At 38.3% G+C, this 17,785-nt stretch overlaps 1 protein-coding gene across 2 annotated transcripts; it reads right to left on the bottom strand.

The window, feature by feature from the left end:
- Positions 1-5,125: 5,125 nt before the first annotated feature.
- Positions 5,126-17,568, bottom strand: LOC309693378 (uncharacterized protein). Of its 2 annotated transcripts, none has more exons than XM_082512507.1 (3): positions 17,240-17,568; positions 11,308-11,466; positions 5,126-5,522 (listed from the first exon to the last, which is right to left on the bottom strand). In XM_082512507.1, the coding sequence occupies exons 1-3, from the start codon at positions 17,272-17,274 to the stop codon at positions 5,312-5,314; spliced, it is 405 nt and encodes a 134-aa protein (XP_082368633.1). In that variant the 5' UTR covers positions 17,275-17,568; the 3' UTR covers positions 5,126-5,311. The 2 variants fall into 2 exon arrangements, with proteins under 2 accessions (XP_082368633.1, XP_082368632.1); XM_082512506.1 differs by lacking the exon at positions 17,240-17,568 and adding an exon at positions 16,340-16,620.
- Between the last annotated feature and the right edge of the window lie 217 nt (positions 17,569-17,785).

Genomic DNA, 17,785 nt, shown 5'->3' with positions numbered 1-17,785 from the left:
TGCCCAAAAAGATGGGGGGGAATAGTGAGTGTCACGGGCAAACCATTAAAACTATTTAAGAAAGGCTGGTGACCCCTGTTATAGAGTCTGACAGCTGCAGGGATTATATACAAATATTCAACTATACCAGAATTAAACTAGGTCTAAAGAAAAAAAAAAGGAGTGAGTATCACTACAAAGATTAACCCACAGTGGTCCTCATACCACAGTTTGATATCAGCAAACACCGAGAGCATACACTGATATGACACCACAGCCATGCTATCAATGCAAACACTGATAACATAGCGTAAATCGAATTAAATCGGAACTTGATGAGACCTTTTGAGTAGGGCTGGGCGATATGGCCTAAAATCCATATCGCGATATAATTTGAAGCATGTGCAGTAACGATATATATCACGATATATATTCTTTTCCTCTGTATAACGTATTTCCACACAAAAAATCCTTTAATTTTCTCCAAAATCGAGAGTGTGCCGTATGTATGAATTCTGGTTGTGCTTACTGACCTCGAACCGATTTCTGCGTGCAGAAATCTGTTAAAAAATGTTTTAGTACAACGTTGGTAATCCGCACTGCTTGATGGATTGTCAGAGCATTACGGCTGCCGTAGTGAGGAGCTTCACGGAGTAATCTGGGTCCAAAACTCCGTTCATATCAGGTCCCAAAGTCAAACGAACACTAAGAGTTAAAAACGGTCTAAATTCTTTCATCTTTAATTAAATCACCTGCGTTGCTGATTTATCAGGTGTTACAATTAAGTTTAACATCCATGAAAACAGAATTTATTAAATTTAACAGAGTTAGAAGTTAACAGGAAGTTAGCTCGCTAGTTTACACCTAAACATTTCATACCATGTTCTGACAGAGACTTTCATCCAGTGGCTTCCTCATTGAGATCAGATTTACGGTTTTCTCACAAATGCCATCAAAGCGCAGCCTCCTCCCTCTCTGTCCCCCATAGATAACCATTCTAAAACTGCTCTCAATTTTCAGCTCAAATTTAACATCGAAGGGTGTCTTTACACTGTCACCACATCAGTATAATACACTCTACAGGCATGAAAATTTAATATGTTGTAGTCTGGAAGTTCCTGCCACTCACAGTTTTCTCTTGGGAAGCATTTGTTTTTTGGCATCTAACTCCTTCAAAACCGTTCAGCTTAGAAAAACCATTCAAACACCGTTAGATTCCTCTTCTTTTGGACATGACTGCTTCTACTTTTCTCATTTTTAACATTTATATTTTTAAAATTATTCAACTTTTTTCAACAAAAATTTCCCATGTATTTCAATGGGGAGACCCTTCAAATTCTCATTCAACTTCCTCCTCTTTAAACTGTATCTACTTCCACATACATTGTCATAGAGCCACCATTCAAACTTTAAAACGAAGACAAGACATTCAACTATTCAACTTGTATTTATCTTTTCAATATCTATTATACTTTTTCTTCAGTTCCAGTTTAAGTTTCATGATGTTTTTTCACCCGTTTCAGAGTTTATAATGGGTGTGTATGGGACGGAATGTTGGGGCTAGAGTGAGACAGCTCAACTGCTAGAGTGAGAGGAGCAAAAAAATTAACCTTAAAATCTTTTTTAAAACTGCTGCTGTGTCCGCAGCGTTTGCTCTACAGGTATGATTTTACCCTCAAAACGTAGCCATCGCTGTCCTCTTTCATCCAATGTGTTTACTATTGTACTAGGTGTTATGGTTCTTTCATAAATGTCACCAATGCACAGCCTCCTCCCTCCAACTCTTCCATAGACTCTAATGTTAAAATCGCTCAGAAGGTTGGTTTGAAAATCAGAAGAGCATGGTGTCTTTCCACTGTCACCACGTCCATATAATAAACTCCACAGGCATGAAAACTGAGAATTCAGTAGACTAGAAGCTGCTGTCGCTCACGGTGAAAGAATTTCGTCAATACGACTTTTACTTTTCATTTGGGAACGATTTGTTTCGGCCTGACTTTTCTGTTCATTTTAAGCAGCAAAAGTGAGGTGCATGTCTGTGTCGTGTGTATGGAGCCACTGGGTGCAGTCACTATAGCAACCAGGCTCACACCTGCCTGCTTAACGAGCTCTCTCTGCCACTCTGCCAAGATTCATCTTAAACACTTCTCTTTCAACTGCTGCTGTGTCCACAGTGTTACAGCCATCATTTTACCCTCAAAACGTCGCCATCGTTGTTCTCTTTCCAACACCGTGTCTTTCAAAGCTCAGACTTTTAAATTTTTTAAACTGTGTGGATCCAAGCGGAGGGATCACATTTTAGTCATTCAGTGATTCAAAGAATATTAACTTTTAATATTTTTTCAGATGTTTTCTTACTAAATTTTATTTGCTCATTTCTTAGGTTTTTCTAATTTACATTTAAAACATTTTCAGCTATTTTCAAACTTCCTCTCTGTGAATGTCAGCTTTTAGCACTTCAGCACTTTGGTTTTCAGGTGAAAATTTCTGTATTTTTCATCTCGTTCAACATTTTTAACTTAAATTCAGCAATTAATTCATTTCAGTGCATACATTCAGATTCAAGCATTCACACTGCAGTTTCTTCAGAAAATGCACTTTCTAGTTCCTGTTTGCCTTTCTCTGTGTCTGACCCCAACTGTGGTGTGTGTGCGTCCCATCCCCTCCTGCCACTCACAGGAGTTACTATAGCAACCAGCCCTGTCAGCTGAGTACTGATGACTCTCTAATTAAACCTAAAAAAAACCCCCCAAAAAAACAAACATCCCCATTCTGTCATGTGACAATCTGATTGATCTGATTGGCTTACGGAGTGATGATGTCACAAGCACATCTTTAATGTGCTTGTGACATCATCACTTTTGAAGTTCTGAAGTCCATAAATAGGGAACAGCAGCAATTCTAAAGCAGTTTGTTCGCAGCCTTCAAACGTTCGACAACAGATACATTTGGAAATATTTCTAAGCCTTTTCAGAGTCACTGTGCACAGGCTCCAATATGCGTCCACGAAAACGCAGACAAAGAAAAAAAGATAATGCTGCCTCTCCTTCGTGGTCTGGCCAGCCAATCTCTCCAGGAGAAATGACCATGGATGCTGTCTTATCAGTCCAAAGGGCATTACAGGAAAGTCAGAAGGAAAACTCTGACCTCCATTACAAAGTTAAACAAATTGAAGAAGAGAAGCTTCAACTAGAGGAGAAGTGCAGACAATTGGAAGCACGAAATAAAGACCTGGAAGGAAAACAGCAACGCCAGCCTGATATAAAAATGATAAATGAGGGCTGGGGAATGAAGTTTGGTCAAGGACGAAAGAAGTTTTTCTCCCGTTTTCTTTCGTCGGGACAGAGTGCTGAATTAAAAGAAACATCTGCCCAGCTTCAAGGAAAGAAAGCTACTATTGAGGAGATACAATGGGATCTCCAAAACATGGAGCAAAAGAATCAGGTGCTTCAAGGAAAACTCAATGAAGCTGAGAAAACAATTGAAAAAATCCACCAACAGGAAGAAGAAAAACGTATTCTCCAGGACTTAGAGAGAAGGAATCTAGAACTGCGAGAACTTTGTAATGAAATGAAGGACAAAAAATCTGAACTGGAAAGAGAAAAGGAAATACAAATGCAGCACAAACTCAAAGCCATGAGGGAAATGTACGTAGATCTGACAGTGAGGTTTGATGAAACAGAGTGCAAAAATAAAGAGCTTCTTGAAGAAAAAAAGCAACAGGAAGAAGAAAAACGTATTCTCCGGAAGTTTGAGAGAAGGCATCTAAAACTGCAAGAATTTTGTAATGAAATGAAGGACAAAACACCTGAACTGGAAAGAGAAAAAGAAACACCAATGGAGCACAAACTCAAAGCCATGAGGGAAATGTACGTAGATCTGAAAGTCAGGTTTGATGAAACAGAGTGCAAAAATAAAGAGCTTCTTGAAGAAAAAAAGCAACAGGAAGAGGAAAAACGTATTCTCCAGGACTTTGAGAAAAGGAATCTAGAACTACGAGAATTTTGTAATGAAATGAAGGACAAAACACCTGAACTGGAAAGAGAAAAGGAAATACTGGAAAAGCAATGTTCAGAGATGCAGTGTACGATCGATGGAATAAGGAAAAAACACTCAGAGCTCATGAATGTGATGTTGTTGAGGGTCACTGACTTGAGGAGCCAAATAATTGAAATGGAGGCACAAAAGCAACAACAAGAGAAAAAATGGGAACACCTGCTGCGTATGCATGAAGAATTCAAGAGAAAAATTGACCTGAAAGAAGAGATGTACAACAAAAAACAAGAGAGAAATACAGACATGCGCAAGGCAAATCGAATGGAGAAGGCAACATACAAAGACCCGAAAGAAAAGCCTAGAAAAGAACAAGCAGGATTAAAAGAAATGGAGCAAAGATGCAAGCAACTCGAGAAGCAAAATGCAGAAACAAACGATCAGTTGAGAACCCTTATCCTGGAGAAAAAAGCGCTCATGGAAAAATACCTGGAAACGAAGAAAAGAGGCTTCTGCTGGTTATTCAGATGATTTAGCCTCGTCTTCCTCCACCTGTGAGCCATCTTAATTGTCACCTCTCCTGTCCCCCCTCTCCCTTTCTCTCCTAACACCTATTCCCTACCTTCTTAATCTTTTTTCTTTTTTTCCACCCTCACCCCCCAACCAGTCCCAGCAGTTGACTGCCCCCTCCTGAGCCTGGTTCTGCTGGAGGTTTCTGCCCGTTAAAAGGCAGTTTTTCCTCCCCACTGTCGCCTAGTGCTTGCTCAGAGGGGATTGTTGGGGTTTTCTCTCCTCCTCCCCCCCCTTCATTTACTTATTTGATTGTTTAAATTTTCTTTTGTTGTTTCTGTAGTTACTTGTTTTACTTTTTTCAACTTATGTAATAAAATAATAAACCAATTGAATTTATCCTTTGAGTATTTTTCATCTAATCTTTACAGAATTAAGCTCTGTCTTTTATTTGCTTCTTAAAACTCCATAAATGGTGAAGTAAAAACCCTGGGATATGGTTTAAAACATTGAAATAGACTAACCAACTAGTCTAAAACTAAGAAACACTTAAATATTATGTTAAATTGAAAACAGTTAAAAAGAAATATCCCTGTTCAAAAATGTCATGTGATAATCTCATTGGTTTATGGAGTGACTCCTGGAGGGGAAAAGGCGCACAAATGTGGCAGGCAGACGAAGAAAAAACAGCATAATGATACTTTTACGTTTTGAAATCTACAAAGGTTTGCACTGTGAGAATCAACTTGTGAGAACTGTGACTAATCTTCATGTGTGTGTTTAAAAAAAAAAATTAAAAAATAAAGTGTATAAAGTGTGTGGCGAGGGGCTAGTTATTCTGAGAAACCCTGCTGCAATAAATGAGGGACCACTGTATATACTTTCTCTTTGAGTCTCCAGGTGAAGGCACAGCCATGAAGTCGTCCACTAGACAGTCCCAGATGGCCGTCGCTACCTGGGGGATGATCTGGCTCACCGTGGACACCCCGACTCTGTAACTGAACACGATGGTCCTGAAGGAGTCCCTGGTGGCAAGGAACCTGGACAAAATTGTTCAAAATTAGTATTATGTGTACTGCAGTTACAAAATACATTATTCAACCTCCAAAATACTTTTGTGATGTCAGATTTAAATTACAAAACATAAATCTTACTTAAAACATTTTGTAATTATAAGGATAATTACATAATATATATTAGATATAATATAAAACAGTCAGTTGTGTTTTGTTTTAACTTTACCATATCATAATTTGATTGGTAGCAACTTTTACCACTACAGTGAGCCAATCACTCATAATTCCTAAACATGTCAATCAGGTAGGAATGAAGTAAGACATTAATAGAAATAAAGAGTTGTACGTAGCCCTTTCTTTGCATAAATCATTGCTAATATTTTTGAAAAATTAACCTGTGATAAGACAGCATATCAAGATAGAATATGCTGGATAGAACCATATAACTAAAGATGAACCAAACTGTTCACAGTTTTATCTAACTCTCAGTTTTAAGAAAGGCTGGTGACCCCTGTTATAGAGTCTGACAGCTGCAGGGATTATATACAAATATTCAACTATACCAGAATTAAACTAGGTCTAAAGAAAAAAAAAAGGAGTGAGTATCACTACAAAGATTAACCCACAGTGGTCCTCATACCACAGTTTGATATCAGCAAACACCGAGAGCATACACTGATATGACACCACAGCCATGCTATCAATGCAAACACTGATAACATAGCGTAAATCGAATTAAATCGGAACTTGATGAGACCTTTTGAGTAGGGCTGGGCGATATGGCCTAAAATCCATATCGCGATATAATTTGAAGCATGTGCAGTAACGATATATATCACGATATATATTCTTTTCCTCTGTATAACGTATTTCCACACAAAAAATCCTTTAATTTTCTCCAAAATCGAGAGTGTGCCGTATGTATGAATTCTGGTTGTGCTTACTGACCTCGAACCGATTTCTGCGTGCAGAAATCTGTTAAAAAATGTTTTAGTACAACGTTGGTAATCCGCACTGCTTGATGGATTGTCAGAGCATTACGGCTGCCGTAGTGAGGAGCTTCACGGAGTAATCTGGGTCCAAAACTCCGTTCATATCAGGTCCCAAAGGCAAACGAACACTAAGAGTTAAAAACGGTCTAAATTCTTTCATCTTTAATTAAATCACCTGCGTTGCTGATTTATCAGGTGTTACAATTAAGTTTAACATCCATGAAAACAGAATTTATTAAATTTAACAGAGTTAGAAGTTAACAGGAAGTTAGCTCGCTAGTTTACACCTAAACATTTCATACCATGTTCTGACAGAGACTTTCATCCAGTGGCTTCCTCATTGAGATCAGATTTACGGTTTTCTCACAAATGCCATCAAAGCGCAGCCTCCTCCCTCTCTGTCCCCCATAGATAACCATTCTAAAACTGCTCTCAATTTTCAGCTCAAATTTAACATCGAAGGGTGTCTTTACACTGTCACCACATCAGTATAATACACTCTACAGGCATGAAAATTTAATATGTTGTAGTCTGGAAGTTCCTGCCACTCACAGTTTTCTCTTGGGAAGCATTTGTTTTTTGGCATCTAACTCCTTCAAAACCGTTCAACTTAGAAAAACCATTCAAACACCGTTAGATTCCTCTTCTTTTGGACATGACTGCTTCTACTTTTCTCATTTTTAACATTTATATTTTTAAAATTATTCAACTTTTTTCAACAAAAATTTCCCATGTATTTCAATGGGGAGACCCTTCAAATTCTCATTCAACTTCCTCCTCTTTAAACTGTATCTACTTCCACATACATTGTCATAGAGCCACCATTCAAACTTTAAAACGAAGACAAGACATTCAACTATTCAACTTGTATTTATCTTTTCAATATCTATTATACTTTTTCTTCAGTTCCAGTTTAAGTTTCATGATGTTTTTTCACCCGTTTCAGAGTTTATAATGGGTGTGTATGGGACGGAATGTTGGGGCTAGAGTGAGACAGCTCAACTGCTAGAGTGAGAGGAGCAAAAAAATTAATCTTAAAATCTTTTTTAAAACTGCTGCTGTGTCCGCAGCGTTTGCTCTACAGGTATGATTTTACCCTCAAAACGTAGCCATCGCTGTCCTCTTTCATCCAATGTGTTTACTATTGTACTAGGTGTTATGGTTCTTTCATAAATGTCACCAATGCACAGCCTCCTCCCTCCAACTCTTCCATAGACTCTAATGTTAAAATCGCTCAGAAGGTTGGTTTGAAAATCAGAAGAGCATGGTGTCTTTCCACTGTCACCACGTCCATATAATAAACTCCACAGGCATGAAAACTGAGAATTCAGTAGACTAGAAGCTGCTGTCGCTCACGGTGAAAGAATTTCGTCAATACGACTTTTACTTTTCATTTGGGAACGATTTGTTTCGGCCTGACTTTTCTGTTCATTTTAAGGAGCAAAAGTGAGGTGCATGTCTGTGTCATGTGTATGGAGCCACTGGGTGCAGTCACTATAGCAACCAGGCTCACACCTGCCTGCTTAACGAGCTCTCTCTCTCACTCTGCCAAGATTCATCTTAAACACTTCTCTTTCAACTGCTGCTGTGTCCACAGTGTTACAGCCATCATTTTACCCTCAAAACGTCGCCATCGTTGTTCTCTTTCCAACACCGTGTCTTTCAAAGCTCAGACTTTTAAATTTTTTAAACTGTGTGGATCCAAGCGGAGGGATCACATTTTAGTCATTCAGTGATTCAAAGAATATTAACTTTTAATATTTTTTCAGATGTTTTCTTACTAAATTTTATTTGCTCATTTCTTAGGTTTTTCTAATTTACATTTAAAACATTTTCAGCTATTTTCAAACTTCCTCTCTGTGAATGTCAGCTTTTAGCACTTCAGCACTTTGGTTTTCAGGTGAAAATTTCTGTATTTTTCATCTCGTTCAACATTTTTAACTTAAATTCAGCAATTAATTCATTTCAGTGCATACATTCAGATTCAAGCATTCACACTGCAGTTTCTTCAGAAAATGCACTTTCTAGTTCCTGTTTGCCTTTCTCTGTGTCTGACCCCAACTGTGGTGTGTGTGCGTCCCATCCCCTCCTGCCACTCACAGGAGTTACTATAGCAACCAGCCCTGTCAGCTGAGTACTGATGACTCTCTAATTAAACCTAAAAAAACCCCCCAAAAAAAACAAACATCCCCATTCTGTCATGTGACAATCTGATTGATCTGATTGGCTTACGGAGTGATGATGTCACAAGCACATCTTTAATGTGCTTGTGACATCATCACTTTTGAAGTTCTGAAGTCCATAAATAGGGAACAGCAGCAATTCTAAAGCAGTTTGTTCGCAGCCTTCAAACGTTCGACAACAGATACATTTGGAAATATTTCTAAGCCTTTTCAGAGTCACTGTGCACAGGCTCCAATATGCGTCCACGAAAACGCAGACAAAGAAAAAAAGATAATGCTGCCTCTCCTTCGTGGTCTGGCCAGCCAATCTCTCCAGGAGAAATGACCATGGATGCTGTCTTATCAGTCCAAAGGGCATTACAGGAAAGTCAGAAGGAAAACTCTGACCTCCATTACAAAGTTAAACAAATTGAAGAAGAGAAGCTTCAACTAGAGGAGAAGTGCAGACAATTGGAAGCACGAAATAAAGACCTGGAAGGAAAACAGCAACGCCAGCCTGATATAAAAATGATAAATGAGGGCTGGGGAATGAAGTTTGGTCAAGGACGAAAGAAGTTTTTCTCCCGTTTTCTTTCGTCGGGACAGAGTGCTGAATTAAAAGAAACATCTGCCCAGCTTCAAGGAAAGAAAGCTACTATTGAGGAGATACAATGGGATCTCCAAAACATGGAGCAAAAGAATCAGGTGCTTCAAGGAAAACTCAATGAAGCTGAGAAAACAATTGAAAAAATCCGCCAACAGGAAGAAGAAAAACATATTCTCCAGGACTTAGAGAGAAGGAATCTAGAACTGCGAGAACTTTGTAATGAAATGAAGGACAAAAAATCTGAACTGGAAAGAGAAAAGGAAATACAAATGCAGCACAAACTCAAAGCCATGAGGGAAATGTACGTAGATCTGACAGTGAGGTTTGATGAAACAGAGTGCAAAAATAAAGAGCTTCTTGAAGAAAAAAAGCAACAGGAAGAAGAAAAACGTATTCTCCGGAAGTTTGAGAGAAGGCATCTAAAACTGCAAGAATTTTGTAATGAAATGAAGGACAAAACACCTGAACTGGAAAGAGAAAAAGAAACACCAATGGAGCACAAACTCAAAGCCATGAGGGAAATGTACGTAGATCTGAAAGTCAGGTTTGATGAAACAGAGTGCAAAAATAAAGAGCTTCTTGAAGAAAAAAAGCAACAGGAAGAGGAAAAACGTATTCTCCAGGACTTTGAGAAAAGGAATCTAGAACTACGAGAATTTTGTAATGAAATGAAGGACAAAACACCTGAACTGGAAAGAGAAAAGGAAATACTGGAAAAGCAATGTTCAGAGATGCAGTGTACGATCGATGGAATAAGGAAAAAACACTCAGAGCTCATGAATGTGATGTTGTTGAGGGTCACTGACTTGAGGAGCCAAATAACTGACATGGAGGCACAAAAGCAACAACAAGAGAAAAAATGGGAACACCTGCTGCGTATGCATGAAGAATTCAAGAGAAAAATTGACCTGAAAGAAGAGATGTACAACAAAAAACAAGAGAGAAATACAGACATGCGCAAGGCAAATCGAATGGAGAAGGCAACATACAAAGACCCGAAAGAAAAGCCTAGAAAAGAACAAGCAGGATTAAAAGAAATGGAGCAAAGATGCAAGCAACTCGAGAAGCAAAATGCAGAAACAAACGATCAGTTGAGAACCCTTATCCTGGAGAAAAAAGCGCTCATGGAAAAATACCTGGAAACGAAGAAAAGAGGCTTCTGCTGGTTATTCAGATGATTTAGCCTCGTCTTCCTCCACCTGTGAGCCATCTTAATTGTCACCTCTCCTGTCCCCCCTCTCCCTTTCTCTCCTAACACCTATTCCCTACCTTCTTAATCTTTTTTCTTTTTTTCACCCTCACCCCCCAACCAGTCCCAGCAGTTGACTGCCCCCTCCTGAGCCTGGTTCTGCTGGAGGTTTCTGCCCGTTAAAAGGCAGTTTTTCCTCCCCACTGTCGCCTAGTGCTTGCTCAGAGGGGATTGTTGGGGTTTTCTCTCCTCCTCCCCCCCCCCCCCCCCCTTCATTTACTTATTTGATTGTTTAAATTTTCTTTTGTTGTTTCTGTAGTTACTTGTTTTACTTTTTTCAACTTATGTAATAAAATAATAAACCAATTGAATTTATCCTTTGAGTATTTTTCATCTAATCTTTACAGAATTAAGCTCTGTCTTTTATTTGCTTCTTAAAACTCCATAAATGGTGAAGTAAAAACCCTGGGATATGGTTTAAAACATTGAAATAGACTAACCAACTAGTCTAAAACTAAGAAACACTTAAATATTACGTTAAATTGAAAACAGTTAAAAAGAAATATCCCTGTTCAAAAATGTCATGTGATAATCTCATTGGCTTATGGAGTGACTCCTGGAGGGGAAAAGGCGCACAAATGTGGCAGGCAGACGAAGAAAAAACAGCATAATGATACTTTTACGTTTTGAAATCTACAAAGGTTTGCACTGTGAGAATCAACTTGTGAGAACTGTGACTAATCTTCATGTGTGTGTTTAAAAAAAAAATAATTTAAAAATAAAGTGTATAAAGTGTGTGGCGAGGGGCTAGTTATTCTGAGAAACCCTGCTGCAATAAATGAGGGACCACTGTATATACTTTCTCTTTGAGTCTCCAGGTGAAGGCACATCCATGAAGTCGTCCACTAGACAGTCCCAGATGGCCGTCGCTACCTGGGGGATGATCTGGCTCACCGTGGACACCCCGACTCTGTAACTGAACACGATGGTCCTGAAGGAGTCCCTGGTGGCAAGGAACCTGGACAAAATTGTTCAAAATTAGTATTATGTGTACTGCAGTTACAAAATACATTATTCAACCTCCAAAATACTTTTGTGATGTCAGATTTAAATTACAAAACATAAATCTTACTTAAAACATTTTGTAATTATAAGGATAATTACATAATATATATTAGATATAATATAAAACAGTCAGTTGTGTTTTGTTTTAACTTTACCATATCATAATTTGATTGGTAGCAACTTTTACCACTACAGTGAGCCAATCACTCATAATTCCTAAACATGTCAATCAGGTAGGAATGAAGTAAGACATTAATAGAAATAAAGAGTTGTACGTAGCCCTTTCTTTGCATAAATCATTGCTAATATTTTTGAAAAATTAACCTGTGATAAGACAGCATATCAAGATAGAATATGCTGGATAGAACCATATAACTAAAGATGAACCAAACTGTTCACAGTTTTATCTAACTCTCAGTTTTAAGAAAGGCTGGTGACCCCTGTTATAGAGTCTGACAGCTGCAGGGATTATATACAAATATTCAACTATACCAGAATTAAACTAGGTCTAAAGAAAAAAAAAAGGAGTGAGTATCACTACAAAGATTAACCCACAGTGGTCCTCATACCACAGTTTGATATCAGCAAACACCGAGAGCATACACTGATATGACACCACAGCCATGCTATCAATGCAAACACTGATAACATAGCGTAAATCGAATTAAATCGGAACTTGATGAGACCTTTTGAGTAGGGCTGGGCGATATGGCCTAAAATCCATATCGCGATATAATTTGAAGCATGTGCAGTAACGATATATATCACGATATATATTCTTTTCCTCTGTATAACGTATTTCCACACAAAAAATCCTTTAATTTTCTCCAAAATCGAGAGTGTGCCGTATGTATGAATTCTGGTTGTGCTTACTGACCTCGAACCGATTTCTGCGTGCAGAAATCTGTTAAAAAATGTTTTAGTACAACGTTGGTAATCCGCACTGCTTGATGGATTGTCAGAGCATTACGGCTGCCGTAGTGAGGAGCTTCACGGAGTAATCTGGGTCCAAAACTCCGTTCATATCAGGTCCCAAAGGCAAACGAACACTAAGAGTTAAAAACGGTCTAAATTCTTTCATCTTTAATTAAATCACCTGCGTTGCTGATTTATCAGGTGTTACAATTAAGTTTAACATCCATGAAAACAGAATTTATTAAATTTAACAGAGTTAGAAGTTAACAGGAAGTTAGCTCGCTAGTTTACACCTAAACATTTCATACCATGTTCTGACAGAGACTTTCATCCAGTGGCTTCCTCATTGAGATCAGATTTACGGTTTTCTCACAAATGCCATCAAAGCGCAGCCTCCTCCCTCTCTGTCCCCCATAGATAACCATTCTAAAACTGCTCTCAATTTTCAGCTCAAATTTAACATCGAAGGGTGTCTTTACACTGTCACCACATCAGTATAATACACTCTACAGGCATGAAAATTTAATATGTTGTAGTCTGGAAGTTCCTGCCACTCACAGTTTTCTCTTGGGAAGCATTTGTTTTTTGGCATCTAACTCCTTCAAAACCGTTCAACTTAGAAAAACCATTCAAACACCGTTAGATTCCTCTTCTTTTGGACATGACTGCTTCTACTTTTCTCATTTTTAACATTTATATTTTTAAAATTATTCAACTTTTTTCAACAAAAATTTCCCATGTATTTCAATGGGGAGACCCTTCAAATTCTCATTCAACTTCCTCCTCTTTAAACTGTATCTACTTCCACATACATTGTCATAGAGCCACCATTCAAACTTTAAAACGAAGACAAGACATTCAACTATTCAACTTGTATTTATCTTTTCAATATCTATTATACTTTTTCTTCAGTTCCAGTTTAAGTTTCATGATGTTTTTTCACCCGTTTCAGAGTTTATAATGGGTGTGTATGGGACGGAATGTTGGGGCTAGAGTGAGACAGCTCAACTGCTAGAGTGAGAGGAGCAAAAAAATTAATCTTAAAATCTTTTTTAAAACTGCTGCTGTGTCCGCAGCGTTTGCTCTACAGGTATGATTTTACCCTCAAAACGTAGCCATCGCTGTCCTCTTTCATCCAATGTGTTTACTATTGTACTAGGTGTTATGGTTCTTTCATAAATGTCACCAATGCACAGCCTCCTCCCTCCAACTCTTCCATAGACTCTAATGTTAAAATCGCTCAGAAGGTTGGTTTGAAAATCAGAAGAGCATGGTGTCTTTCCACTGTCACCACGTCCATATAATAAACTCCACAGGCATGAAAACTGAGAATTCAGTAGACTAGAAGCTGCTGTCGCTCACGGTGAAAGAATTTCGTCAATACGACTTTTACTTTTCATTTGGGAACGATTTGTTTCGGCCTGACTTTTCTGTTCATTTTAAGGAGCAAAAGTGAGGTGCATGTCTGTGTCGTGTGTATGGAGCCACTGGGTGCAGTCACTATAGCAACCAGGCTCACACCTGCCTGCTTAACGAGCTCTCTCTCTCACTCTGCCAAGATTCATATTAAACACTTCTCTTTCAACTGCTGCTGTGTCCACAGTGTTACAGCCATCATTTTACCCTCAAAACGTCGCCATCGTTGTTCTCTTTCCAACACCGTGTCTTTCAAAGCTCAGACTTTTAAATTTTTTAAACTGTGTGGATCCAAGCGGAGGGATCACATTTTAGTCATTCAGTGATTCAAAGAATATTAACTTTTAATATTTTTTCAGATGTTTTCTTACTAAATTTTATTTGCTCATTTCTTAGGTTTTTCTAATTTACATTTAAAACATTTTCAGCTATTTTCAAACTTCCTCTCTGTGAATGTCAGCTTTTAGCACTTCAGCACTTTGGTTTTCAGGTGAAAATTTCTGTATTTTTCATCTCGTTCAACATTTTTAACTTAAATTCAGCAATTAATTCATTTCAGTGCATACATTCAGATTCAAGCATTCACACTGCAGTTTCTTCAGAAAATGCACTTTCTAGTTCCTGTTTGCCTTTCTCTGTGTCTGACCCCAACTGTGGTGTGTGTGCGTCCCATCCCCTCCTGCCACTCACAGGAGTTACTATAGCAACCAGCCCTGTCAGCTGAGTACTGATGACTCTCTAATTAAACCTAAAAAAAAACCCCAAAAAAAACAAACATCCCCATTCTGTCATGTGACAATCTGATTGATCTGATTGGCTTATGGAGTGATGATGTCACAAGCACATCTTTAATGTGCTTGTGACATCATCACTTTTGAAGTTCTGAAGTCCATAAATAGGGAACAGCAGCAATTCTAAAGCAGTTTGTTCGCAGCCTTCAAACGTTCGACAACAGATACATTTGGAAATATTTCTAAGCCTTTTCAGAGTCACTGTGCACAGGCTCCAATATGCGTCCACGAAAACGCAGACAAAGAAAAAAAGATAATGCTGCCTCTCCTTCGTGGTCTGGCCAGCCAATCTCTCCAGGAGAAATGACCATGGATGCTGTCTTATCAGTCCAAAGGGCATTACAGGAAAGTCAGAAGGAAAACTCTGACCTCCATTACAAAGTTAAACAAATTGAAGAAGAGAAGCTTCAACTAGAGGAGAAGTGCAGACAATTGGAAGCACGAAATAAAGACCTGGAAGGAAAACAGCAACGCCAGCCTGATATAAAAATGATAAATGAGGGCTGGGGAATGAAGTTTGGTCAAGGACGAAAGAAGTTTTTCTCCCGTTTTCTTTCGTCGGGACAGAGTGCTGAATTAAAAGAAACATCTGCCCAGCTTCAAGGAAAGAAAGCTACTATTGAGGAGATACAATGGGATCTCCAAAACATGGAGCAAAAGAATCAGGTGCTTCAAGGAAAACTCAATGAAGCTGAGAAAACAATTGAAAAAATCCGCCAACAGGAAGAAGAAAAACGTATTCTCCAGGACTTAGAGAGAAGGAATCTAGAACTGCGAGAACTTTGTAATGAAATGAAGGACAAAAAATCTGAACTGGAAAGAGAAAAGGAAATACAAATGCAGCACAAACTCAAAGCCATGAGGGAAATGTACGTAGATCTGACAGTGAGGTTTGATGAAACAGAGTGCAAAAATAAAGAGCTTCTTGAAGAAAAAAAGCAACAGGAAGAAGAAAAACGTATTCTCCGGAAGTTTGAGAGAAGGCATCTAAAACTGCAAGAATTTTGTAATGAAATGAAGGACAAAACACCTGAACTGGAAAGAGAAAAAGAAACACCAATGGAGCACAAACTCAAAGCCATGAGGGAAATGTACGTAGATCTGAAAGTCAGGTTTGATGAAACAGAGTGCAAAAATAAAGAGCTTCTTGAAGAAAAAAAGCAACAGGAAGAGGAAAAACGTATTCTCCAGGACTTTGAGAAAAGGAATCTAGAACTACGAGAATTTTGTAATGAAATGAAGGACAAAACACCTGAACTGGAAAGAGAAAAGGAAATACTGGAAAAGCAATGTTCAGAGATGCAGTGTACGATCGATGGAATAAGGAAAAAACACTCAGAGCTCATGAATGTGATGTTGTTGAGGGTCACTGACTTGAGGAGCCAAATAACTGAAATGGAGGCACAAAAGCAACAACAAGAGAAAAAATGGGAACACCTGCTGCGTATGCATGAAGAATTCAAGAGAAAAATTGACCTGAAAGAAGAGATGTACAACAAAAAACAAGAGAGAAATACAGACATGCGCAAGGCAAATCGAATGGAGAAGGCAACATACAAAGACCCGAAAGAAAAGCCTAGAAAAGAACAAGCAGGATTAAAAGAAATGGAGCAAAGATGCAAGCAACTCGAGAAGCAAAATGCAGAAACAAACGATCAGTTGAGAACCCTTATCCTGGAGAAAAAAGCGCTCATGGAAAAATACCTGGAAACGAAGAAAAGAGGCTTCTGCTGGTTATTCAGATGATTTAGCCTCGTCTTCCTCCACCTGTGAGCCATCTTAATTGTCACCTCTCCTGTCCCCCCTCTCCCTTTCTCTCCTAACACCTATTCCCTACCTTCTTAATCTTTTTTCTTTTTTTCCACCCTCACCCCCCAACCAGTCCCAGCAGTTGACTGCCCCCTCCTGAGCCTGGTTCTGCTGGAGGTTTCTGCCCGTTAAAAGGCAGTTTTTCCTCCCCACTGTCGCCTAGTGCTTGCTCAGAGGGGATTGTTGGGGTTTTCTCTCCTCCCCCCCCTTCATTTACTTATTTGATTGTTTAAATTTTCTTTTGTTGTTTCTGTAGTTACTTGTTTTACTTTTTTCAACTTATGTAATAAAATAATAAACCAATTGAATTTATCCTTTGAGTATTTTTCATCTAATCTTTACAGAATTAAGCTCTGTCTTTTATTTGCTTCTTAAAACTCCATAAATGGTGAAGTAAAAACCCTGGGATATGGTTTAAAACATTGAAATAGACTAACCAACTAGTCTAAAACTAAGAAACACTTAAATATTACGTTAAATTGAAAACAGTTAAAAAGAAATATCCCTGTTCAAAAATGTCATGTGATAATCTCATTGGCTTATGGAGTGACTCCTGGAGGGGAAAAGGCGCACAAATGTGGCAGGCAGACGAAGAAAAAACAGCATAATGATACTTTTACGTTTTGAAATCTACAAAGGTTTGCACTGTGAGAATCAACTTGTGAGAACTGTGACTAATCTTCATGTGTGTGTTTAAAAAAAAAAAATTAAAAAATAAAGTGTATAAAGTGTGTGGCGAGGGGCTAGTTATTCTGAGAAACCCTGCTGCAATAAATGAGGGACCACTGTATATACTTTCTCTTTGAGTCTCCAGGTGAAGGCACATCCATGAAGTCGTCCACTAGACAGTCCCAGATGGCCGTCGCTACCTGGGGGATGATCTGGCTCACCGTGGACACCCCGACTCTGTAACTGAACACGATGGTCCTGAAGGAGTCCCTGGTGGCAAGGAACCTGGACAAAATTGTTCAAAATTAGTATTATGTGTACTGCAGTTACAAAATACATTATTCAACCTCCAAAATACTTTTGTGATGTCAGATTTAAATTACAAAACATAAATCTTACTTAAAACATTTTGTAATTATAAGGATAATTACATAATATATATTAGATATAATATAAAACAGTCAGTTGTGTTTTGTTTTAACTTTACCATATCATAATTTGATTGGTAGCAACTTTTACCACTACAGTGAGCCAATCACTCATAATTCCTAAACATGTCAATCAGGTAGGAATGAAGTAAGACATTAATAGAAATAAAGAGTTGTACGTAGCCCTTTCTTTGCATAAATCATTGCTAATATTTTTGAAAAATTAACCTGTGATAAGACAGCA

Source organism: Aulonocara stuartgranti (assembly GCF_965226115.1).
Source record: "Aulonocara stuartgranti genome assembly, chromosome: 18".
Classification (NCBI taxonomy): Eukaryota; Metazoa; Chordata; class Actinopteri; order Cichliformes; family Cichlidae; genus Aulonocara; species Aulonocara stuartgranti.
Note: the sequence above shows the minus strand (reverse complement) of the source record. Positions and strands in the feature narration are given on the sequence as shown.

What these genes read in the sequence shown, in the direction of transcription:
- LOC309693378 (XM_082512506.1), bottom strand. Translation starts at nt 16,413, where the DNA reads ATGGCTCACAGGTGGAGGAAGACGAGGCTAAATCATCTGAATAACCAG. An exon ending in CCTCTTTTCTTCGTTTCCAG is followed by an intron (nt 11,467 to 16,339) that starts GTATTTTTCCAT and finishes AATTTTGTCCAG; the next exon opens with GTTCCTTGCCACCAGGGACT. An exon ending in CCTGGAGACTCAAAGAGAAA is followed by an intron (nt 5,523 to 11,307) that starts GTATATACAGTG and finishes AATTTTGTCCAG; the next exon opens with GTTCCTTGCCACCAGGGACT.